The sequence below is a fragment of the Ailuropoda melanoleuca genome, chromosome 10 (genome assembly GCF_002007445.2).
Source record: "Ailuropoda melanoleuca isolate Jingjing chromosome 10, ASM200744v2, whole genome shotgun sequence".
NCBI classification, from domain to species: Eukaryota; Metazoa; Chordata; class Mammalia; order Carnivora; family Ursidae; genus Ailuropoda; species Ailuropoda melanoleuca.
The window spans coordinates 100,255,655-100,280,588 of record NC_048227.1 but is presented as its reverse complement, the minus strand read 5'-3'; the positions used below and the strand labels follow the sequence as shown (position 1 = coordinate 100,280,588).

General features: G+C 44.1%; 1 protein-coding gene across 12 annotated transcripts in view; it reads right to left on the bottom strand.

The window, feature by feature from the left end:
- ZDHHC14 (zinc finger DHHC-type palmitoyltransferase 14) overlaps nucleotides 1-24,934 on the bottom strand; it is a 301,170-nt gene that overhangs the window by 222,514 nt on the left and 53,722 nt on the right. Inside the window, exons 1-2 of one of the 12 annotated variants that reach the window (XM_034669379.1) lie at nucleotides 20,167-20,360; nucleotides 18,201-18,484 (exon numbers count right to left, since the gene is read on the bottom strand). The exons of 10 other annotated variants lie outside the window; for them this stretch is intronic. In XM_034669379.1, coding sequence (XP_034525270.1) covers nucleotides 18,201-18,277 — 77 coding nt within the window. In that variant the 5' untranslated portion in view covers nucleotides 18,278-18,484; nucleotides 20,167-20,360. Of the gene's footprint in view, nucleotides 1-18,200; nucleotides 19,668-20,166; nucleotides 20,361-24,934 lie in introns of those variants that run through there. One more of the 12 variants, XM_034669380.1, reaches the window with a different exon arrangement.

The window sequence follows — 24,934 nt, the reverse complement described above, 5'->3', positions numbered from 1 at the left end:
ATTAAAGATGGCTGCAGGTTCTTTGCTGCTCCTGCCACTGAGAGATTAAATCTAAGTGCCCTCCCCTTGAATCTGGGCTGGTCTTAGTGACTTGTTGGATTAAGAAAATGTGACCCGAGTGCTGTTCCAGAATGTCCAAAGCTAGCTCAAAGAAGTCTTGCAGCTTCAGCCATGCTGTCCTGGAACACCCAGGACCACCACGCTGCGAGGAAGCCAAAGTGAGCCACACGGAAAGACGAGATGCTCAGCCAGCCTCCTTGACTCCAGCCACCCTCACTCGGGAGCTGCACACACGTGTGAAGAAGCCATGTCTCTCAGTCCCAGAATAGCCTAGCCCAAAACTGCCTAGCTGAACCAAGTCAGCCCAAAGAACCGTGAGACGGTACAACAAAATCTGTGTTGAGCCATAAGTTTTGGAGTGGTTTCTTAAAGGCGAAGAGATGACTAGAAAAGGAAGGAAAAGAGAATGTGATTATTTTTCATAATCCTTCATGTACAGTAATTTCATAATTACTTAATTTACAACAAAAGGGAAAAAATGGTGAATTTGGACAAATGATAGTTTCACATATTCACCCCAAAATCTACTTCATAAGTTACAGACGTAATTTGAAGAGTGTAAGTAACCACTAACTCAGTCAAGTATTTATCGAACACCCATTACACATAAAACTAAGAAGTGAAGTACCCAATCGGGAGAATAATTTAACAATTTCAGGTCTGAATGAACCATCTGTAGTCATAGGAGTAGAAAAGGGCACAAAAATGAATTATTCAAAGTCCTACAGTGAAAGGAATTATTCAGCATATATAATTAAGAAGAATGTAACAAAAGCACGTGTATTAAAATAAACATACAAACAGAATATTCCAGGTTGCAATCTTCTCAAGAGCAGGGAATGATTCTCATCAGTCTCTAGGACTTTTGGACTTCCACGTTAAGGAAGGATTTTCCACATACATTTGGGCTATAACCGTGAAATATTTAAGCATGGACTGATTTTTAAATTAATTAATTAGTGTTTTTTACTGTTTTTTTAAATTAATTAATTATTTTGTTTATTTATTTATTTATTTTTTTGGCATGGAGCCGAATGCGGGGCTTGAACTCACGACCCTGAGATCAAGACCTGAGCTGAGATCAAAAGTGGGATGCTTCACCCAGTGAGCCACCCTGGGACTGGGGCCTCTCTATTACTGCTTCTTTAAAAAAAGAAAAACATTGGTTACTACAATTTAAAAATTTTTATCATTAGCATTATTTTAAAATCTGATCAAATCTGTGGGGATGGGACAGAGCTCAGCAACATCTGCTCATGCTGAGGACGATTTAACATCAAAGAGAAGATCGATCAGTGGCCATCTTCACCTGGAAGGACTTTCGCGAGCGGGAGTGCTGGGTGGACCCACTGGATTATCTTCCTTTGAAATGATTTTCCCTCAAGGCTCAATGTCTGTTTCTTCTAGTCAGGTGTTAGGGGGTGTGGGAGGTGTTTAGTAAAACATCGCTGGCAAAACACACATGGGTGAGACCAAGGCTATGGGCTCGAGGAACAATTTCTAGCAGTCACCATCCCTACTTCTGCCATATTCCAAACACCAAAAAGACAATAGAAACAGCAGGCTGTTTTCTTGTTTTCCTGTTTTCTTACTTTCTTAGGTATCTACTTTCCAAACCAAGCATTTCCCACCAAAGGATCTAGTTTCCAGCCACCCCACGTGCTCTCTGTGGTGTCTGCATATCTAACGACTGGTATTATAAACGCTCCATCATATAATGCACATTTGCCCGTTGCAAATTCAGCTGACACAGAATCCGGACACTGCTCCCCAGAAGCAATTGTCTTTATGGGCTTTCAGGAAATTTCATTAGTAATGAAATGAGACCATTTTCTTCTTAATAATTGCGTGAGGGTCACAGTTAAACAACTAAAACAGCACCATCCGAATCCGTTCTGTACAACACACACCCCCCACTTTGCAGGGGGTGACTCCAGCTTGAATCTGCATGGGAGTGGGGGGAAGAGCCCTCCCCAAAGCAGGGCAGGGCTGGCAGGCCCCGAGCCAGGCACTAGAACGGGGTGCCTCATCTTCTGTTCCTACATCTCGAGGGGCCGATTTAGAGAGCGGACACCTGGGGGTGATTTATAAACACCATCATTTCTGCTTCTGAGATCTGTAAGGCACAGTGACACGATATGCTTGATCCTCCATAGAGGTTCTCGAAGGGATCTTTAGAAGCCAGAGAATATGACACTTCTCGCCCTCACCAAAAAGGGCCAGACATTTATAAAAAGTCCTGGGAATCTGCTGCACCTGGTCAGGGAAAGCTCAGAGAACAAGGGGAGGCACTGCTCTTTCTCCATGCCGTGCTAGAACAGAGCGCCAACAACAACAAAGGGAAGGGAAAATACAGTCTGTCTTGTAAGTCAGGGTATAACACAGGCTTCTGGCTTTGAGGTAATTTTGCTGTTGAAGTTCTGAAAGGATCCCCTACTGTACATGTAACCTCAGAGATCATGAGGAAACCTAGGGTGAACCCCACCAGAAAACAGGTTAGGAAAAGCACAGAAAGGAAGGAAAGGCATGTCCATCTCCTCTGCAGTCACAGAGCTAAGGAGGCCATTTCTAGAGAAACAGAAGGAAGAGCTCACTTTACCTGGTGGCAGAAAAGCCATGAGACTCATGGCCCAGGAGACTGAACAGGCAGAAACTCCAAGGAAGCTCACAGAAGGTTTAAAGTCATGGCTCGACAGTGAGTGGCATCTCTCTCTCTCTCTTTCTTTCTTTCCTTTTTTTTTTTTTTTTTGAGTTCTGCTCTGATTTTTTAAATTGTGGTAGGAACACTTAGCACGAGACCTACCCACTGAACAACTTCCCAGATGTCCAGTACAGTACTGCTGAGCACAGCAGACCTCTAGAACTCACTCCTCCTGCAAAGCTGAACTTGACAGAATGAATAACCACTCCCCATCCCCTCCTCCTCCAAACCCCTGGCAACCACCATGCTCCCCTCTGCTTCTCTCAGTTCAACTATTTCAAGAGTCTTCACATAAGCGGTGTCAGGCAGTACCTATTGGTCAGTGACCCGCTTACTTCCCTTAGCATAATGCCCTCCGATTTCATCTATGCTGTCGCCAGATGGCAGGATTTCTTTCTTTTTGATGGCTGGATAATATTCCATCGCGTGTGTATACTGCATTTTCTTGTTTATTCGTCCACCCATTGATGGACACTTCGGTTGTTTCTACATTGTGGCTGTTGTGAACAGTGCTGCAATGAACGTGGGCCTTGCATCTGGGGAAATGGGGCTGCCCGATGCCCACCCACAAAGCCTCATTTGATGCCATGCCACGTGCTGGACCAGGATCTGACACAACAGGGCTTTTTAAAATGTTTTCTAAAGCATGAAAACGATCCTAAATTAGTGGCAGGCTCTTCACATAGGACGACCTCAAGACTCAGACTGCTCTACCGCTGACAGGGGCTGGGGGCTCCAAAGGGTGGCTTCCAAGAGTGACAAACTGCTAATTCTGGAAGCCCCGATTATGGTAATACATACAGTGACTGGCTAGAAAGTGCTGGCACTGGACTGCCCGGCATCCTCCTCACAGAGTGGAGAGAGGGTCAGGAGTGCCTAGCGGAGTATCTGCTCACCACCCACCACTGTCCGACCCTCTTCCTCCCCCTCTGCTCCTCTTATCTATCTTTCACAGTGGGAGGTGTCCACCTGCCCCGCCCTCAGACCTTGGATACGCACCGTCACTGGTGCTCACATTTTCATCTCATATCCAGGAGGAGGATGAGTCTGGAAGGGTGGGGATGGGGGCTTCTAATGTAAAGACCTGAACCCAAAATACAGCTGCTGTGGTAAAAATAAGTAGGAACTAGGAGGTGCATCTAGGAGACACGCTTTTTATCAATCCCAATGCCTTTGCCTTTGGGAATTACATGGGCAATGGGGCTTGGGCTGGTAATGACCTGCTCATACGAGTTTGGGAAATCAAAGTTCCAAAATCTACAGTGATCTGCCTGATGCCTATGTCTTGCTATGCACAGCTGTATTCTGATGTCCCTTTGAAAGCTATTTTTAGTAATAGTCATTATTTAATAAGGAGAAGGAGAATATCAAACATACTTAGAGAAGCACAGGAGACTCTGCCCACAGGTGGACTGCCTTTCAAAGGCATCTTTCCTCATAGAGACCCCCTTTCCCCTTGAACTATTCGAGGTTAGAAGCCTGGAACCTCTGCCACAATTTAATGAGATTAATGAGATAACTTCTCTGGCGATGGCCACCTGGGAATTTCCAAAGGCCCCTGGAATGTGTGTGTTATCTCAGACTCCAAAACCGAAAGTACACAGCAATGACATCAGCTGGTCCGCTACAAACTCCGTGTGCATTTCAACCAGCTCTTACTTTGCTTCTTCCTGAGCCAATCACTGTGGTTAGCAGCCCGTAAAAGGAGCCCTTGTAAGCACACGGACGTTGCTTTCATTGTCCAAACAGGAAAAAATAGATACGGGAATTATTTGCTTACCTCCTGTGGCCACCAGCCTCTGCTAGGGAGAAACAGAAGGGACCAGGAGACCGTGGTCAGAAGTCACACGCAACTACTCCACGCCTCTGCGTGCATTTCTGCCGCTTCCGTTTGCAACCCTACCTCTCTTATTCCCCCTCACGCATCTGCACGCACCGGCAAATGGGATGTTTACACACAGGCCCAGCTTAGCCAGATTATTTTCTGCCTCCATATAATTCAAGTGGCCAAGTAGAACCGGCACTCCTGATTCTAGGTGATCCAGAGCTCTTTGATTCTAGACTTCTACGAAGCTTTTCTATAGAAGGATTCTTACATGGAGTGGGAAACTGGAATCAATGATGTCTAAGACATCTAATGATGTCTCCAATTTGGAGAGTTTGTTTTTTCATTCCTCAGCAGCGAGCTTCTTGAAAACTTCTCATGATGGGAATTCAAGAATGGCTATGCAGGTATCAATAATGCTCTTTGCAGAAGTAGACACAGGAAGACATCCCAGTTCCATGTGGACCCAGCAACTTAGAGGAAGGAAGTGGAGGCTTTGTCCATTAACTGTGCCCCTTTCCCAGCCACCCCTGCACCCCATTAAGGAATATAAGCCCCCCCCTCCCCCACCAGGTTCTTCAGGCTTACTCATTCAGGAGATTCCAATCCTGAGGCTCTCTCCAGGTGCCTCTCCTTCAGCTCCCCCAGAAACCCCAACCCTTCCCATGTCAGCCGATGGGCAGCGTTCTTTAGTGAGTGGCACCTAGACACAGTAAAAGCTTGGTCAAACTCCACTGTCACAGAAAGGAAGATGTCCTATTCTTCTGCTTTGTGCCTCTCCAACAAAGCTTCCAAATTTCCAGCCACCTCCACGGAAACAAGGAATTCATCCCCCTCCTAACAGCTGGGGCAACTGTAGAGGCTAATAGGGAAGGGGATATAGGGAGAAACCAAGGAAAGGCTGACTTATTCTGTTTTTAAGGCTGATGCCACCATCAAAAGGTAATTTGGAGTGTTATCACTGAGAAACAGCAGAAGCTAGAGGACACACTTTCTACATTATAACAAATGTCAACCATTTGTTTTCCACAAAGTTCTTTCATAGACATCTTTGGAGGAATAGCTTTACCCTATATATCTCTACAGATCTGGATCAACACTACTCTGATAGACAGTTCAGAACAGTGGTCCCTGTCCATTTCAAAGACAGGAGCTATTTTTTAATGTTAAAAAATTATGTGCTAATGAATCATTGAACATTATATCAAAAAGTAACGATGCACTACACCATCGTTAATTGAACTGAATTTTAAAAAATTACGTGCATCCCTGTATGGTAGTAGTTATATTTTATACCTATTGATTATTGAGAAAATACTAATTATAGAAGGCTATCATGAATTCAGCTATGCTTTTAAATTGAATCTATGTCTGATTAGTCACAACTGGATCTACAAGCACTTGAAAAACTATAATAGCATACATATACACATAAGGTATGCTACTTATTGTTCACAGACAGTACTGGATTCTTGACCCCTTGCTGTGACCCTGCTGCCCACAGCCTCCCCGAGGCTAAGGCCCACAGACTGGGAACCTCTGCGGTCTAACCACTTTTGTGAATTCTGAAAACCGTAATTTTACCAGGTGACTCCAAAGGAATTTAGAGTTGACATTTTCAAGAGGAAAAAAGGCAAAAGCATTTACTAGTATTTTTTTTTTTTCCTTTTCATGATGCCCTTATATTCCTGTTATGGTATCAAGCAATGTAACAGATACCAACAGAATAGAATTCGTACCGTTTTTTGTCGTCTAACCATCAACAAACATTAAACAAGAGAAGATACTAAAGAATGACAACACTCTCTGCTCCTAGGGACTATTAGAGTCTAATTAAAACCCACAAGATCAATGCTACGCCAAACGAAAAAAAATCACCATGGGAACTATGAAGAGGAAAAAAAGACTTTCGTTAGCAATCACATAAAATTACCCTGAATAATCCTCCCTCGTCCTATCCCCCCACAAAAACACTCCTCTAGGCTTAAACATAAATAAATGTCAATAAACTGACTCTCATAGATACTGACTGCAGAAAGAGAAGAAACAGCCCCAAGTGTATGGGGTGGGGGATGGGAGAAAAGAACGCAGCTGTTTGCTCTTCCTCTCTGCAAAGCCAGGGTAAGCAGATGTCCTCATGGCTGTTTTATGTGTTGGTTTCTTTGGTCTTGTGTTTTAATTTGTCCAAACTTGCTCTTCCTTGTAACCGGGACAGAGACAATCCCAGGCCCACAACTAAAAGCTCAGCATGGTGGCTGAGGCTTCTTTGCTGGGGGGGCTCTCTCAATGTTGCATTTAGTTGAGAGGGAGCAGGAGGGGCCAGGCAGTGGCCGCTGGATGAGACACCCCTCAGAACTGAAACCGAGAACACAGAATCTATGCAGAACCAACAACTCAGATCTCAGAGGGATCCCCATGCCAAGGGCAACTCACTTCCAGGCATCACCTCTAACATGGATATCACCTACTAGCAGTTGACAGAAAAACCACATTTCTATAATTTCAGACTTGCAAAGAAAGCAAAGAATATAACATTTCAACCACTGGTAAAGCTTCCAGAGAATACAGGGATATCTTAATTTCCATGTATTCTTACTCACTGACAAAGGCAAAGGCAAAAGGGAGAAAAGTGCAGGCATTATTGTCCATTTTAAAACATTATAGGATAGTTCTGCTCTAGAATTCTTAGAGCAAATTGCCAATTTCATATTCTGGTTACAGAAAATACCACTCCCAAATGACCGCAAGCAACCCAATCCACAAACCTGCATCAACTAACACTCCTGCTCCGAGCTCCAGGAATGACTCTGGACTCTGTTGGTTGTGGGCAAACAAATGAAGACCCTTGGGCCCAAGACTGAGTCACGAGAACACCTCACCACTGAGTCCCAACCTGTGGCCAACTCAGGCACCAAAGAAGTGTCCGTGACAGTGCAGTCTTTCTACCAGCATGTATAACAGATTACTAATGATAACATCATTTCACAGCAATTTAAAGGAGAGGTGGACGGCACCAAATGGTTAGGCGAACTGTCCGGATAATTGTAAAACTCATCTGAAGCCTCCCCTTCCTTGGCAAATTTCCAAACTTTAAAAAAAAAAAAGTGTTAAAAGTGTAGCCTGATGGGGATCGCTGCCTTTGTCAACCCCCACCTGTACTCTGGAGAAGCACAAATTGCCAAGGGAAGGGATGACAGGGCTTTGCCTTTCTTTAATTTCTGACAGTTTTAAAGTGCTCTCAAATAAATTACATCATGGCATGCCTGGAACAGCTGGGCACCGCACCAAGCAGCCGGGGTCCTTCCTGCTCTGCAAAGTCCGAGTTTCCATGGCGTAGGGACCGCTGCCCAGTTACGTGGCCCTGACTCAGGAGAGCCCAGGCTAGAGCGCCCGGTCTGCTGCTCGTCAAATGCGGGACAAGCAGGAGAGGGCCACCTGGGCCACTAACTGCAAGCTGAGCCTGTGTTCAAGCAACTGAAAACATCAAGAGTATTTTTAGGTCCTTGAGACTGATTACAAGATCGAAAGGCTCAGAGGCCACACACACTTTCAGAAGGGTCTTTGCTGAGTCCTGACCCAGCCCCAACGTTGGGCGTCTGGGCCACAAGCCTGCCTGGTGTCAACGGGAAGCAGGTGTCAGCAGAAGCCAACAGCCAGTCTCCCGAAAGCTGGGGGCATGTGTCCTCACGGCGGTGGCAGCAATCTGCAAACATGAACCAACTCCAACCGATCCATTGCCAAAAAAAGCAAAACTCCCATTTCCTCTGTTCCCTCTCTGATGCCGACAGCTCCTTCTCCTCTGTCCCCCCACAAGTCAGATTAAGAGGGCGTGGCGGTGCATGGCAGCTGTCAAAGAATGTCACTTGACGCTGAGATCAGCGCCAGGAGATCGCTGCTCCGACACACAATGGGTCAACATGTTTCTCTAATTCCGCATGGAAAACTGCCTTCTCTGAGGGGAAACGCCGTGTCCCACAGTCATTTGCTTTCTAACAAGAGCCGCTTGTATCCCCAGCTGACCACGGGAAAGATTCCATTCTGTGCCTCATGAAGAAAACGACAATGGTCCCTACATGGCCTGAGTCCTGCAGAAAAGGGTGGCATATGAGCTGGGAAGCCAGGGGCTCTCAGACACCCTGCAGCCCGACCCGCCAACTTCACTGCAACTCCAGGAGCTGGAGGACAAAACAAAAGCAAACAAAAGCAGGGCCTCTGGATTTAAGATAAAGCCTCCGAGTCTATCAACAGCCTGGTGTGGATCTCAGGTGCAAATTACCTGCTGCATTTGGGGGGAGGGCAGGCCGAGAAGGAGCACCGGGTCACCGTGAACCTTGGAGCCCTGCGGGCTTTCCTTCCTGGCTTTTTGTCTTTTTTTGTTCCAAAGCTCCTCTCCCCTAGGACGCAATGATCCATCACTCTGCCCTCTTTAGGCATCTCTGGCACACTTCCGCTGCCTGTGTAGACGGCGCATCCTCAGAAGATCCAGGCTGTCTGTATCAAGTACCCAGTGGTAACGCCGTGGTCCTCCTCTATCCTGCCACGCAGACTGGGAAGTGCTTCGAGAACTTGGGAGAGAAATGATACTGCAGTAAATGCTTAGCTCAGCTGACTTCTAGAGGCTTCCTGCTGCCTTTCAAAGTGGCCTGGCAGCACCTCCCAAGAAACATTAGGCCACAGACGTGCCCCGGGAAAGCAGCACAGACAAAGCTCTTCGTTTGCAATAAATCAGACTGTTAAAATGCAAGACAGCTGAGCGGAGGCCTGTTCTCTGCCCAAGGTACCCAACGGCATCATTCCCGGGGCTGTCAAAGGCACTCAGAGAGGGATGCTTCTGGTCTGACTGAAATCAATATTGTGCTTACACTGCAGCTTAGGGGGGGCGTTTAGACGTGATGTCAGTGTCATATACAGCATTAACAAGAGAGAATGCTGGCTTGGCCCGCAGGTGCAATCAAATACTCCTTCGTGAATATGGAGAAAACCATCAACACTTTCAGAGGCTTTTTAATGTGCCGGAAGAAAAATGGGAGCATTTATCTCTATTTGCTTTTAATTTTGTGAGTTCATTTTTAAAGATGCATTAGAAGCATTTTTAAAATCAGTAATGTTGTGTTGTGCTTTTCCTCTTTCTTTTATGGATAAACACGTTTCACAGCCAGGGATCTTCTGGAATTAAAAAGCATGATCCATTACCATAAAGTATTTAGAGAGATGACAGCGAATTACTCTTTGATATTAGAAGAAAAGTGCACTCACAAGTAGCAAAGATTGAGCACATGGCTAGAAAAAGAAGTACACAGTGCTTAAAGAATATCTGATGCAAATCTTTTAACCTTATTTCTTTGTCCTTTGACCTCTTGGGTGGCTGAAATGCAGATATGATGGCTGGAGCTAAAGCAGCCATTTTGGACTACGAGGTAATCTTGGAAATGGAAGCCAGCTATAGCTAGCGACAAAAAGGAGTCTGCGGCCTTAAGGACTCTAGGAGCAATACTGCCACACCAGCCCTATCTTGTGAGAGAAAGAAACATGTTTTGTCCAAATAAAGGATAGTTTTTCCTATTGCTCTCCAAGAAACCTCGACCTAAGTTATACACCCATCCCTAAAGCCCTTGAAATAAGGATAAGTTTTGGAATGACAGCTGCCAACTAATAAGGGCTATTTTCAGAGCCAGAATCGAAAGGAATGCATTTGCCACCAGAAGTAAGTATATATGTGGGGTCATGCATGGTCCAAAACAAAAAAAGAACAAAAAACCAACGGCCTTAGAATGAATGAGATCTAATACAAGTTTAGGCGGACCTGCCAGTCACCCAGCTGGTCTTTGGAGGAAAGATTCTGCAAATCTGGAACCTCACATTTTGTGTGGGACCCAGTGGACGCTCTGCAAATACCCATAGAATGAGAGAATGATGCTGAAGTCAAGAAAGTTCAGTAAACACCTATGAACAAATGAATTTAAAGTCCAGGATAGGGACACCTGGGTGGCTCAGTGGGTGAAGTGTCTGCCTTCGGCTCAGGGCATGATCCCAGGGTCGTATCAAGTCCCGCATCAGGCTCCCTGCTCATTGGGGAGCCTGCTTCTCCCTCTGCCTGCTGCTCCCCCTGCTTGTGCTCACTATCTCTCTCTCTCTGACAAATAAATAAAATCTTCTTTTAAAAAATTAAATAAAATAAAAAAATAATAAAGTCCAGGATAGCTGGTCAATCTATGCCCAGGATCTAATTATTAGAGGAAACTTATTAGCACAGAACAAAATAATAAAATATGAGACTCTCAAGTTTGTGTAAAAAATGTGCCTTAGAGTTAAGTCCTTTTGATGGTTCCAGTTTCGCTGCAGAGTGGCACGAGAGAAAGGAAAAGGAAAGAGTTCATGAGAATTTAAAGCTTTATTCTGTGGGATCTGAGATGAGTGAATTTAGGATTCAGGGTTGCTGGGTATTGATACCCTGTCATTCAGATTTCATAAAGCTTCAAAACAAAAGTTCAACACACACAATGTCTTTTGAATCTAAAGAACACAGGTGAAAAGTAGAGATCCCTTTGGAATGCCTGTCTGCAGAAAATGCCCCCGAGAATCCAGAAATACCAAGATCCATAACACCTCCAGTCTCCTAAATCAATCCAGCTCAGAGCAGAAGTTTTGTAGGACAGGAGATTTCTATCATGTAAAACAGCTAAATATAACAGGTAGTGGGGGACGGATGGAAAACAAGAATATTGTCTTTATTCCCTCCTCTAGAGGCTTAACCACAGTTTCTTGATTAAAAAGAACACTCCTCATGTCTTAGTGATCTTTGGGAGATTTGTCAAACATCTTTCTTTTTAATTTAGGTTATAAAACCTAAGCCCAAATTTCCTTGACAGTACAGAAAATTAAGGTATCATAAGGTCTATTAAAGGCAAAGGCTGAAATTATAGAATTGAGAGAACATGGGGCCTACTGGATTTTAAAATTAGAATAAGGCTCTGAGTATCTTTTAAAAATCCTTAATTGTGTTAGACAATTTCATACCAAACACACACAAACACACACATGTGCACACACACTCCTCCACCCCCTCCTCACAAAAAAATCCTACCTGAGCAATTTTACTGCTTAGAGACGGAGTATAAGCAAAGGTGGTCTATTTCAGTCTATACATGGGTAAGCCAGTGTCTCCCAAAGGCTGACTCAGAAAGCAGATGCTTTAAGTGGCTCACAGACAAACCTAAGTCCTTCAAGTGAGTCCATTTGTAGAAAAATACTAAGCACATTAGGAAATTAGTAGTACGGGTGGTAGGCAGTTTGGAAATGCCAAACATAAGTCAGAGACTGGAAATTTGTCTAGTCCAAGGTCAGGTTTGGGTGGAAGGAGGGGCTGGTGGGGCACCACGACCTCAACCTCAGAACTCGCAGACCAGTATCAGTACAGCACTAAATCAGGCCAGCGCCCTAGGCCATCCCAACTTTCTGGACCACTCCCCAGAGCTCACGGGACCGCAAGACTATCATCCCCCACGGTCCTGGGGACCCCACGCAGCCCTTGAGACCTCGGCAGGCACTCCCTGTTCCCTTGCTTGCTTTTTTGTTTCCCCTCAAAAGTCTATGCCATCTGCAATAAATAATATTTAAGAAACAAGGCTTCCAGAAAATAATCCAAGTATGAGGGTGTTTTGTGTTTTAATTTCTATAAAATGTTTTACCCTAAAAAAATTGAGTTTGGTTTATCTGAACCAAATGCTCTCTTAAATTATTCTTTCTACCATAGTCCAGAAGTAGATTAACCTATTATTTCAGCACCCCATGTATTCATTTATTAGCAGATGCTTATTGAAGGAATACATACTTACTACATAAATGTTTATTGAATAGAAGGCCTACTATGTGTTGGGCACTGTGCCATGAACTGAGGCTACCCTGCCCTTTTGGAGCTCATAGTCCGACGCATAGTATGACTCTGCTCTGATTGCTAACGAGCAGGTACAGACTTCACCTTTCTCCGTCCCAGACAACAACACGTGACATGGACAAGGTACAAGGTCATTATTCTTCCATTTGCCACTTCTCCAAATACCTCAAAACTTGTTATTATTTCTGATATTGATTTGTGCTAAATTTACCAAAGGAAGATGCAGCAAGGATTAGCATTTGTAAGCTCTGATGAAGGTCAAGATCATAGCAAAGGTTAATTGGTTTCTTTGGAAATCATAAGCATGGTGTAGGCATTCCTGTCCTTCCATCTCAACCTTCCACCCCGACAGGAGTCAGATCTCACCCGTCCAGAAGGACACAACCAGCTTCTGCAAATGTGCATAAACATAAGACCAGATTTTTGACATCCAAACCTCTCTCACAGTTAACAACAAATATTACTTAAGAACACTAACGTGTTTCTGCTTGTAGAGATCCATAATATCGTAAGAAGTTAAAATCAGGGTAAAACTCTGAACATGGACACACGCCTTGAGGAAATCTGACTTGGGAGTCAGCTCGTTAATATTTATGGGAAGCACAAGCTGTCTTCTACTTTATTGCCATTTGCGCACCTGCGTTAGCTGACTGGAGTCCAGTTTACAGATTTGAGGAGGGGTGTTAAAATCCAGTTGTCAAAAGGCTTAACTATACAACCTTTTTAGAAATGGGTTTGGTTTTTTATTTATCTCTTGAAGTCATAAAATTGATCCATTCAAGGGCTGGTTAGTTCCAGGCCCTTCAGTTTTCAAAGAAAATATTCTACGCAAAAGCGAAAGAAGAATATTGAGTATTCGGGAATTCCTTTGTTCGTGAAACAATTTGCTGATTTACTTCTCTTTAGTTCTGAACTCTGTGTATTTCATGGACTTGGAACTATTCCTCTTCAAATACATTTATTTGCTAACATTTATAAATATTTACCAAAGTTGTTACCGCGTGCCTTAAAAGCACCATCAGATAAGGCTCACAATCCGTTATGGAAAAATCTGCAAATTAGTTTGGCTTGAGAAATACCATAAATGGGTAACATCCTTCATTCTACCTTGTGGGTCCCTAGCAGAGGCGTCTGATTAGACAGAAAGCAGAAGTAGTAGCCATACCTCAAGGACCATCCTTGTTGGGCGCCTGGGTGGCACAGTCCTTAAGTATCTGCCTTCGGCTCAGGGCGTGATCCCAGAGTCCTGGGATCGAGCCCCACATCAGGCTCTGCTGGGAGCCTGCTTCTTCCTCACCCACTCCCCCTGCTTGTGTTCCCTGTCTCCCTGGCTGTCTCTCTCTCAAATAAATAAATAATATCTTAAAAAAAAAAAAAAAAAGAATCTACCTTGTTTGTTCTCATGACAGGCCAGACACTGCTAAGTCCGTTCCATCTAAAATCTCATTTGGCCCAAACGAGCCTATGAGGGATATCCAATTATTACCCCCACTTCCGAGGTGAGAAAACCAGGGCGCAGAGAAACCTGTTTACGTGTTCAAGATCACATAGTTAGAAAGTGGTAAAGCTGCCATTCAAGCCATCAATGCCTGACATTAAAGCCCATCAATGTACACGCGAGAAATGTCAGAGGGGCAGTTTGCCCAAGTCTCTGAGTGAATTTTCCCATCAGCAGAAAGTCAGAGGGAGTTAAGGCACCATCTGATTTCACTTGGAGAGTAAAGCCTCATTCATGTGCCCTGAGGACTAGAAGAGTAAAAGCAGAAACAATTAAAAGTGGGCCCTAAGTGAGTAAAAGAAGCCAGACACAGATGCCTACAAACAGTAGGACTGCATTTATATGAAATACTAGGCAAAGCCGGACTATCATGACGGCAGATCTGTGGTTGCCGGGAGCCAGGAGAAGGGCACAGAAGATCTTAGAAATTCCTTATTTGGAATTCCTTATTATGACTGCGGAGATGTTTTCACGACCGAACACATTTGTCCAACTCATGCAACTATACACTTAACATCGGTGAATTTTATTTTCTGTAAATTATACCTCAAAAAATCTGAATATTTTAAGTGACTTTAAAGGAAATTGAATAATACTCGTATAATATACAATGGATACTCTATTCCTTTTACTTTTTTTTTTTAAGATTTTACTTATTTATTTGATGGAAAGAGAGAGAGCACAAGCAGGGGGAGGGGCAGAGGGAGAGGGAGAAGCAGGGAGCCCAATACGGGGCTTGATCCCAGCACCCTGGGATCAGGACCTGAGCCGAAGGCAGATGCTTCACACTTTGAAGCTTCTTATTTCTTTACAAACCTGACCTCACCCCACAGGAAATTCATCTTGCTCTAACTGACAAATGTTTGTGACAGTCTATGATAAGATCCTGGGTGCCTGGGAGGTGCCAGGTGCGCACAGAGACCTGTAGTGAAAGCCAGTTACTTTCACTCTTGGCCTGTCCCTTCTGGGTCACAGCTCTGTGGCTTTGGGGAAGTCACTAAACTTCTCTGAGCCTAATTTTCTCCTTTGTAAAATGGGAATAACTGTGTCTGCCTTGAAGGGCTTATGAGAACTAAAAGGGCTACTTATAAATGAAAGCACTTCCACCTTTATTAATTTAAAATGTCAAAAAGATCTCACTTTTAAAAATAGGAAAACATTCTCTTCAAGAAACCCACAGTCTACTCTACTATAGCACTTACGGTTAAAGCCATAAAAAGTTTTATTAAAGTTTCTTATTTGTCCTCCCTTTGTTCCAAGTGTAGAATTTCAGTAGGGACCTCATGTATTTTTCACTGTGTCTGGCCACACTCTCAGCACACTTATTAATGATTTCTGGACAATTAACAATAGAAGGGAAGTAGGGTAGGATCAGTGTATGCAGGTAGAGGTGAATGCAATATAGATGGAAAAAAAAGTATTTGCTGACGTAAACTGAATATTGAGCAAAATTATTTTTTATGATTACTTGTGAGGTTGTATATTCAACTTTAGTCCTTTAATAGATACAGGGACTTTTATCCACTCCCATGCACATTATAGGCAGGAGAAACAGTCACTTGGTACAGGGATAAGCTACATGGTGGAACAAAGTTTCACTCAGTAATAATCCAAAATATATCCTTTCAGTTACTCAAAGTCAGACTTAAGCAACACAGGTACAAAGAAATCAAATAAAGGGGCGCCTGGGTGGCACAGCGGTTAAGCGTTTGCCTTCGGCTCAGGGCGTGATCCTGGCGTTATGGGATCGAGCCCCACGTCAGGCTCCTCTGCTGTGAGCCTGCACCTTCCTCTCCCACTCCCCATGCCTGTGTTCCCTCTCTCGCTGGCTGTCTCTATCTCTGTCAAATAAATAAATAAAATCTTTAAAAAAAAAAAATCAAATAAAAATATTTTTTTAAACACTGCTGACAAGAACGTATAGTTTCACTGGGGAGAAAAGCCCCAATATTTGTGGCATGAGGGTCTGAGGACAAAAGAGGCCCACTCACCCTACACATAATATGTAAACATCCTGAATCAAGGTAAAAACTTATATGAAATGGGTTTATTCCCCTTCCTTAAAAAAAAAAAAAGATTTTATTTTTAAGTAATCTCTACACACAACGTAGGGCTCGAACTCACAGCCCTGAGCTCAAGAGCTGCATGTTCTACCTACTGAGTGAGCCAGGCACGACCCCATCCCCCTTCCTTGACAAAATATATTCCATAAGGACTTGGAAGGCCAAGTTCTATCTAGGATTCTTGGACTCCCAGCTATTCCATACCCAGCCCTCAGCCCTGGCCTTCCTCGCTCTCCTTCCCATCCTGCCTCAGTTCCCTATCCCTTCCCTATCTCTTGCATGGGAACAGCCTAGCCCGCGGTCAAGCAGTCACCCCACAACTGTCCCCAACAGCCACTGCAGCCCAGCCCTCAGGCCTGGAGTGCATAGCCCCACAAACACCGGGAAGAGCCTGTATGGCCTCTAAGTGGGTTCAAGGTCATTTGGACAAGAAATTCTGAGTCCCAGGTACCCAGAGCAAGGTCTATAAGAAGGGAGAGGTGCATCCATCTGGCCCCATGGGGAGACACAGCAACAGAAGGACATGAACGAGGCCCTGTAAATCCCAGAACAGGAGACTTTCTTGCCCACACTGGAGACTAAATGCACAAATAAAACCTTCAGTGGATAAAACGGTATTACATTCAGACAATATATATTTATAAATGCATATATCTGTATGTGTATACGTACATATAAATACATACACAAATACATCAGCAACTAATTCTTATGTAGCAAGTTACTAATTATGTGATACAGAGAATGTGTCAAGGAGTCAGAAAAGGAAGAGATACAGACTAACTGAAGGGTCAAGGAAAACATTTGGGATGGGGTAGGAAGCGAGCTGGGGTTTTAGGAACGGTAGATACGGCTGCAAGGAGAAGGCTGGAAGGGGACAAGGGGTAAGTGCAAGGCTCAGTGTGAACACACTGTGTGCGTGAGGTAATAAAAGATGACTTTCTGGAGGTGGTACTTAGACGAGAGAATATCTAGATCCAGGGAAGGACAGAGCTAGCCGCCAAGTGTCGCTACCATAATAAATATCACCAAACACAGCTCTGATTGCAGGAAGTAAGAGGGAAGTATGGGCATTTGGAATTCTTTTTGGAAAAAGACTGTAAGCAGAGAAGTACGATCAAATTAAAGTCACATGGAATTGCTAAAACCTGCAATTGCTCCAGTGCACTCCACACCACTAAGTAACCTCCTCTTTTGGGCCGACACTGTGCGCAGAGCTGGAGCTGGTGGAAAGGCACGGGCCCCAGACATGGCTCTGTGCTGGGGCAACGGGGGTGCAAAGAAGATTAACTCTGACGTCTTGGTTTTATAACAATTCAACTCTTGGCATTTGGAATCGTTTAGTTTTACACCCTAACCCTCCACCCCCACACCACCCTTCTCTCTCTCAGGCTTTTTCCAAACTAAAACCATCTTGCCTCAGTTGGGTGTTTTGTTTTGTTTTGTTTCTGCATCTAAATATAGTTAAAAAAAAAACAGTATTAAAGGCCTGGAATGAAAAATGTAGAAGGGGGATGTTTCACCTTCAGACCAGAATCTCACTCTGTGAGAAGGACGTCTCCCCAGTCCTGCACCTTTGTGGCCCACTCACCATCCCAAGATGGCGGAGGAGGATCTGTGACTCACTGCAAGGAGCCGTTGGGCCAAAGCGAGGCGCTGCACCCCCCGCTCACTAACGCCGGCCCCTCTCACCCAAGCCTGAGAGCATCCTCTGTTGCTTTAAAAATAGACACTGTTTTGGTCAGACAACCACATGAAATGGAGATGTAACAGGAAGAAGACAGGGGCAGGACAAATGAACCAAGGTTCCATCTATTTCTAGCTCAACTTGGTTCTGTTTATTTTTAATAAACTATGATGGCCCTTGTCTAATCAAAAATGCCACAAGAAGCAGCCAGAAGACAGAGGCAAAATTAACTTCTAGAATCCTTCTGTCCCTTTGGGTAATATTGATTTATCTCCAGTAATTCAGAGCTATTATTTTCAATGCTTTTACAGATATACAAACTATGTATACAAACAATGTGTGTGGGGAGGGTGGCAATGATAAACCCTTCCCGAGGAGTCACTGGGAGTGTCCCCCAGACTCCCAGCCTAGCTCCCACCCCTGTCAGCAGGCTCAGAGTAGCTGCCCAAGTCTGGCTTCCACAGAGACTCACCCCACTGCAGTCCTGGTCCCTTCCACATTGAACCCAACTTCTAACCACGTGTTCACTTCAGACTTTGCCTTGGTCATTCCGTGGGTCGTCCTGCCTGACCCTCCTCTGAACACGGCCTCTTCTCCACCTGCCTCGGTCTCATCCTTGATCGAATGACCAGATCCTGGAGGAGTCCTCTGCCCAGCCTCTCAATGGGGGAAGTGATGGTCTGTGAATGACTTTTGATCAAAGGCGGCCCACAAAATGTCCCTGCAACTGAGGTAGAAAAATCTCCACCGACTTTCCTAGATTCAGAAAAGAAAAAAAAAAAAAAAAAAGGTCGTCTTCCTGGAGGATTCTCTTAGAGCTTCTTTCATTCTCAGAACTCCTTGACCAACAGCAGTTTCCCGGTGCCCACAAGCACCTATCAAATGCCGTGACACGAGGTAGAACTTGAAACCTATGGCCTGCAATTCTGCGGTTAGGAACGTTCCTCTCACCAACACTGGGTTTCACTGTGGATGTGCAGATTGTCCATGATGGTATTTTGGAAGTGTGGAATTTGGAACCAGACAGACTAACGTTAAAACTTTTACTCTGCCACTTACTAACTGACTTTGGACAAAGTGCCTGGTCCCCATGTTCCTTACTTCTAAAATATAAAGCTCACGAGATCATTGCGAGGACAAATGAAGTATCACATAAAGACTTAGCACAATGCTGGACACACAGAAGACATTTATAAATGTTAGCTGTCTAGGAAAAGTAATTCAATGACGACATTCATTCACTCATTCATTCGTTTGGGGCTTACAATACTTCAGGTGCTGTTCTAAAAGCTTTGCCTGTAGTAAGATATTTAATCTCAAATACAACCCCAAAAGGCAGATATCTCCAGCTTATAGAGGAGGAAAACTAAGGCCCAGAGAGTCAGGGCACTACCCAAAGTCACACAGCTATTCAGAGGCAGAACTGGGATCTGAATGCTAGCAGTCCAGCCAGAGTACTATCAGACCCATAGGGGCCGTAAATATCCCCATGCATCTAGTTCACCTTAGCTCATTGTGCTGGAAAAGTCTGTCAGTCGTTCCTGGGAAAGCTGGACGCGTGCTAATCCCCTACACGTTGACGGGCTTCCCCCTCACCAACAGCAGCCACTGTGGGTCAGGGAAGAACAGTTTCAGTGGTTCTCTGGCTGCTGTTTTTGGTCTTACTAAAAGTACACGTTCTGGGGTCTTTCCTCATCTTTGGATGAATGTCAAGATTGAGGCACAAGGGACTGGAGCAGAGTGGAGGCAGCGGGGTCAGGGACAGGATCACCCAGGCACGACCACCGTGCTCCCATGTCTCGCTGGCAGGGGGCCCCCCACCTAAGTGACGTGTGGACAATCTTACCTAAGCTGGCTTCAAACTACTAACAGGAAATGACTACCTCACTGTTGCCTAATGATGTTCTTTGATCAAGTTCTGGATAAACCTTCCTTGAAAACATCTTAGAATTGTTGCTTTAAAAAAAAAAACAAAACAAAACTCTACCCAGAGCGCTGCCCGTGCAGAGGACGCCTCCAAGAGCGCACCTGCTGCGAAAAAGGCAGAAAGCAAGGAAGACGTGACTCTTCGGGAGGCATCTGCCCAGGGCTTCAGGCTCGGGCGACCAGCTGCCTCTGCAGGCAGCACGGCCATATTGTTCGGTGCCCACCAGGGACGCTTTCTGCTTCAGGAAAAAAGAGCCCTGGGCAAACTGCCAGGGAAATGATGTATTGAAAACATTTTTTTTCCTCTTTGGTTAATGGAAATAATATTTACTTTGCCACCGACAAACAGGCACACTCAGAGAAAGGGGCTTAGAGGCCTGTGAGGAGTTTTGAAAGCCGGGGAAAGAGGGCTCTTGTATTCTGCTACTGATCTACTCTTTCTTCTACCAACTCTTTCTGTAATAACAGTCAGTGCACAAGTTTTCAGAGAACCTTCGGAATATTATGTGTACCTTCAACAGAACACTGCTTCTTCTGTTCTGAGGCTGGATAATAAGCATCCTTCTATCGATTTTCCAGTTAATAAAGCTGAAGCACCATGAGGATAAAAGATTGTATCATGAAGAAACAACAGGTGTTGGTGAGGATGTGGAGAAAGCGGAACCCTCTTCCACTGTTGGTGGGAATGCAAACTGGTGCAGCCACTCTGGAAAACAGTACGGAGGTTCTTTAAAAAGTTAAAAATAGAACTACCCTATGATCCAGAAATCAAACTACTGGGTATTTACCCAAAATATACAAAACACCAATTCAGAAGGATACCTGTACCCCTGTGTTTATCACAGCATTATTTATAATAGCCAAACTATGGAAGAAGCCCAAGTGTCCACCAATAGACAGTGGATAAAGCAGATGTGGTATATAGATACACGATGGAATAGTATTTGGCCATTAAAAAGAAGGAAATCCTGCCATTTGCAATGACATGGATGGAGCTAGAGAGTATAATGCTAAGTGACATAAGTCAGTCAGAGAAAGACAAACACCATGTGATCTCATTCATATGTGGAATTTAAAAAATAAAACAAATGAAGGAAAAAGGAAGAGAAAGACAAACCAAGAAACAAACTCTTTTTTCAAGGAGGCTCCACGCCCAGTGTGGAGCCCAATGTGGGGCTTGAACTGGTGACCCTGAGAGCAAGACCTGAGCTGAGATCAAGAGTCAGATGTTTGACTGAGCCCCCTGGGCACCCCAAGAAACAGACTCTTGACTACAGAGAACAAACTGATGGTTACCAGAGGGTGGTGGGTGGAGGGGATGAGGGAAATAGGGGATGAGGACTAGGGAGTGCACTGTCATGATGAAAAAGATAAAATGACAAAAAAATAAACTTAAAAGAAGCTGAATAGCAAAAAATGAAAAGACTGTATCATGAGTTAACTGTATCGCTAATGCTAAATTTTAAAATAGCCAGTACTTGGACCTGTACTAGCTCTTTTTATAAACTTTTTCTTCTTGCACTATTCAACTTGAGAGCAAAGACATTAATACTGATACAAAATACTTTTCCTATAGTATATTGAGTAATAAAATCTTACGTACTGAGGAACAAACATGTTCAAATGTAACACCTGTTGGAAGATTTCAAATAAGTCTGTAGCACAATTACTATTATTATTATTATTTATTTATTTATTTTTAGATAGAGGGGAAGGAGAGAGGGGGGAGAGGGAGAGAGAGAATCTTAAGCAGGCTCCACATCCAGCATGAGCCTGACTTGGGGCTGGATTCAGGACCCTGAGATCATGACCTGAGCCCAAATCAAGAGTCAGACACTTAACTGACTGAGCTACCCAGGCACCTCCAGCACAATTAATTTCTAATATAATTTTTGTACCATAGAAAGTTTTCCAAGTTTTCCAGCAACAAAGGGTCTATGGAAGGACAGACACACAAGAAACTAACAACGGCCTCTCAAGCAGAACTGAAGGAAGTTGTGAGACAGGGTCAGAAGGGAAACTTTTGCTGAAAACTTTTTTGTTCTTTTTGAATTTTGAACATTGTGAATCCATTACCTGTTGAATAAATGATGCTATTAACACTTTTTTTATTGTATGAATGCACCATAATTTATTCATCCATTCCCCTATTGATAGATCCATATATTGCTATTAACATTTTTTTAAATAAGAAGGTGGCTCCAAATATCTCTAAAAGTTTATCTGAAGTTAAACAGAAATGTGCCTTGTGCCTTTATTCCCCCCAAAATTTGCATCCAAGATCCACACACCAGAGCTGTGATTTCCAGGATGTGTTCACGTCCCACCCTCCCTATTTAATCCTGTGGCTACCAGTGATCTGATGAACTTCAGTTCCACGAACGTGACACAGTGACCCTACTCACAGCCACGGCCTCTGCTCAGCACCCACCTGCCTCCGTCCAGGCAGGTGCCCATGGAGATTCCTGTCAACCCACTGCCACTTCTCTTTACCCAGGCTCTGGCCTCTGTCGTAGTTCAGGGCCATGTGATATCTCAGTCTGGTGTGAGAGCACACTTGTACAAAAATACGCACCTGAGGACTCTGAAAGTCACGGTCACACGTCTTAAGTCAAGACAGTTCTCAGAGGTTCTTACACGAGAGGGTAGAGAATCAGCCACTTTGCTGTTTCCTATGGTTCCTAAAGCAGTTCCCAAAAATGGTTCAGATACTGAAAGTTAGAGCAAGGAATTGCAAACTTAGTTGCACAGAGCATATTTAAAACCGAGATCAAATACCTAACCCATGGTGGTGACGTCACTGCAGACCTCCTCTTTCCTTATCCTTACATGGGCCAAGACAGAGTGCATGCCCAGAGACCATGTCCAATGCCAAATAACCCACACACCCTTGCCCTTTGTCATGTGACCTGCAATGTGTCCTGGTAGCCTCAATAGACCTCTGGCCCCATTGTCCAGACTGGCCATGGAACTTGCTTTGGCCAAAGAATGTGAACAAGTGTGACACCTGCCACATTAGAGAAGCTTTGGATTCAACATTGTGGTTCAGTGAGGCATCTTGCTTCTGCCCTCTACCAAGAGAACAGCATGCCCGGACAACTGCTAGTTCTGGGAGGGGAAAACCCATCCATACAGGGCCCTACAGCCTAAAGAGCAGCCCTGTGCTATACGAGCAAGACAGTAGTTGTTGAAAGCCATAAACACTTGGAATTGTGTGTTATAGTAGCAAACCCTGCCCTTAGTCATCTGAGTTGCATAACTAGTGGGTTTGATATTCAACTTCCACGCACAGCACAAATGTGGTCCTCCTGGGGCTCGCTGGAAGGGCTCAGGTGACCAACAGTGACAACACGTTTGAGCTATTTTCAATCACACAAAAAAACTGGACTTAATGACAGTAGATAACTGATGTATATTTGGATTTAAGATATCCTTTAAACAGGTGCACCGCTGGATTGTTTGGACCAATCTATATGCTAAATAGAATTGAGTTATCTGGGTTCCTCTCTAGTTGAATCTGGACATTCTGGTATTCATTCATTATCGAAACTTGTTCCTGCAAAAATTCATTCTGTTAAGTATTTACCAGGCACTACCTGTATGCCAGGAACCATGTCAGGCCACTCTGTTGCTATACACTATGTGAATTTCACTACTGTCCAAAGTTATTTTCATTTTTATGCAAAGTGATTGCTATTATTACTATCTGCATTTAGGTGTGCAGCTGGTAGAGCAGGCTGAGGAGGCAGAGGGAGAGATGTACCTTTCTACGCCACGAGGGCTCTTTCCTCTATCTCCTGGAGAGGCAGTTTAGTGCAGGAAAGTGAGAACACAGCCTCTGAAATCAGACTGCCAGCTCTAAACACACGGCTCTACCGCTCAGCGGCTATGTGCCCTTGAGCAAACACTCTCCAAGCCTCAACTTCTGCACCTGTAAGAACATCGGTCTCACTGGCTTGTCCTGGGGAAGAAGTGAAAAATGCACGTAAAGCTTCGGACCTGGATCCCGGCACTGAGTGAGAAATCAGTACTGCATTCTTGAGTCTCACTAGGTCTGTGCCCGTGACCGTCAGGGACAGTGGTTTCACCTGACTTTTAACAGTTTTACTTCTCCCAATGTTCTCCATTCATAAATAAACTACTATAGTTGAGATACTGCAGGACTTTCTCTCACTAATTAAATCCTACACATGAGGAAGAAGTAAATGAAGCCCATCTATGTTTTGAATATGGGTTTCCATGAAACACGGGATCTTTTCTGTATGGAAATAGCGCGTGTGCGCGCGCACACACACACACTAAAGAATGGAGACGTCTTTTTTTCCTCTTTTATCCTGTACTTTTTTATACAAGAGGCTATGTCTAGATTTGCCCATGTGCTTGTCAGAGAGAAATTAACATAGGAAATTTTCCTTCCTTACTCCCACGCAACACATCTACCAATCTAACACTTACAGACTCAGTGAGCCACGAGCCTCAGAGAACAAATAACCAAATTAACAGAACTTTGGAAATAAGAACAAGTATTTGGTGTCTGGCTGGAAACAACCTGCAGCTACAGAGCTCTCTTCTCAAAGATCAGAAACCTGCCAGGACAGAATGCAGGATTTGCAAAGTCTGGAAAGATCCGAGCCACAGGCGATCCCTCTAGACAAATATTTTTATTTATTTTAATGCTTTTTTATTATATTATGTTAGTCACCATACAGTACATCCCTGGTTTCCGATGTAAAGTTCGATGATTCATTACATCCATTTTCCATCTCTGCCTTGACCTCTACCTCCTAAAAGGTGAGCTAGGCCCCTCTTTTCAACTTCTGCTAGTGACTTCCTTGCAGACACAAAACTACTACAGATACAAAAAAAGAGGCAGAAACAGAAATCTGGGGAAATATTAGGTTCACTGCATTAGCACTCAAATGGTCATAGACTCTAGAAACAGAAGAGACCTAAATAGGTTACACAGCCACTTCTCTCCCTGCAAACAGTTCAACTTCCAAAACAGGAGATTCTCTGTCCTGTTTGCAGGTGGAGGGTACCAAATATTTTACTGAGGACAGACTGTATGCCCTGCCTTCAGAGAACTTACACTGATTATGAGCAATATGACTCATCATTCATTCATTCAATATTTATTGAGCACCTACTATGTCTAGACCCTATCCTAAAAAAAAAAAGAAGATGATTTTATTTATTTACTTGAGAGAGAGCACGAGCAGAGGGGAGGGCCAGAGGGAGAGGGAGAAGCAGACTTCCCGCTGAGCAGGGAGCCCAACTGGG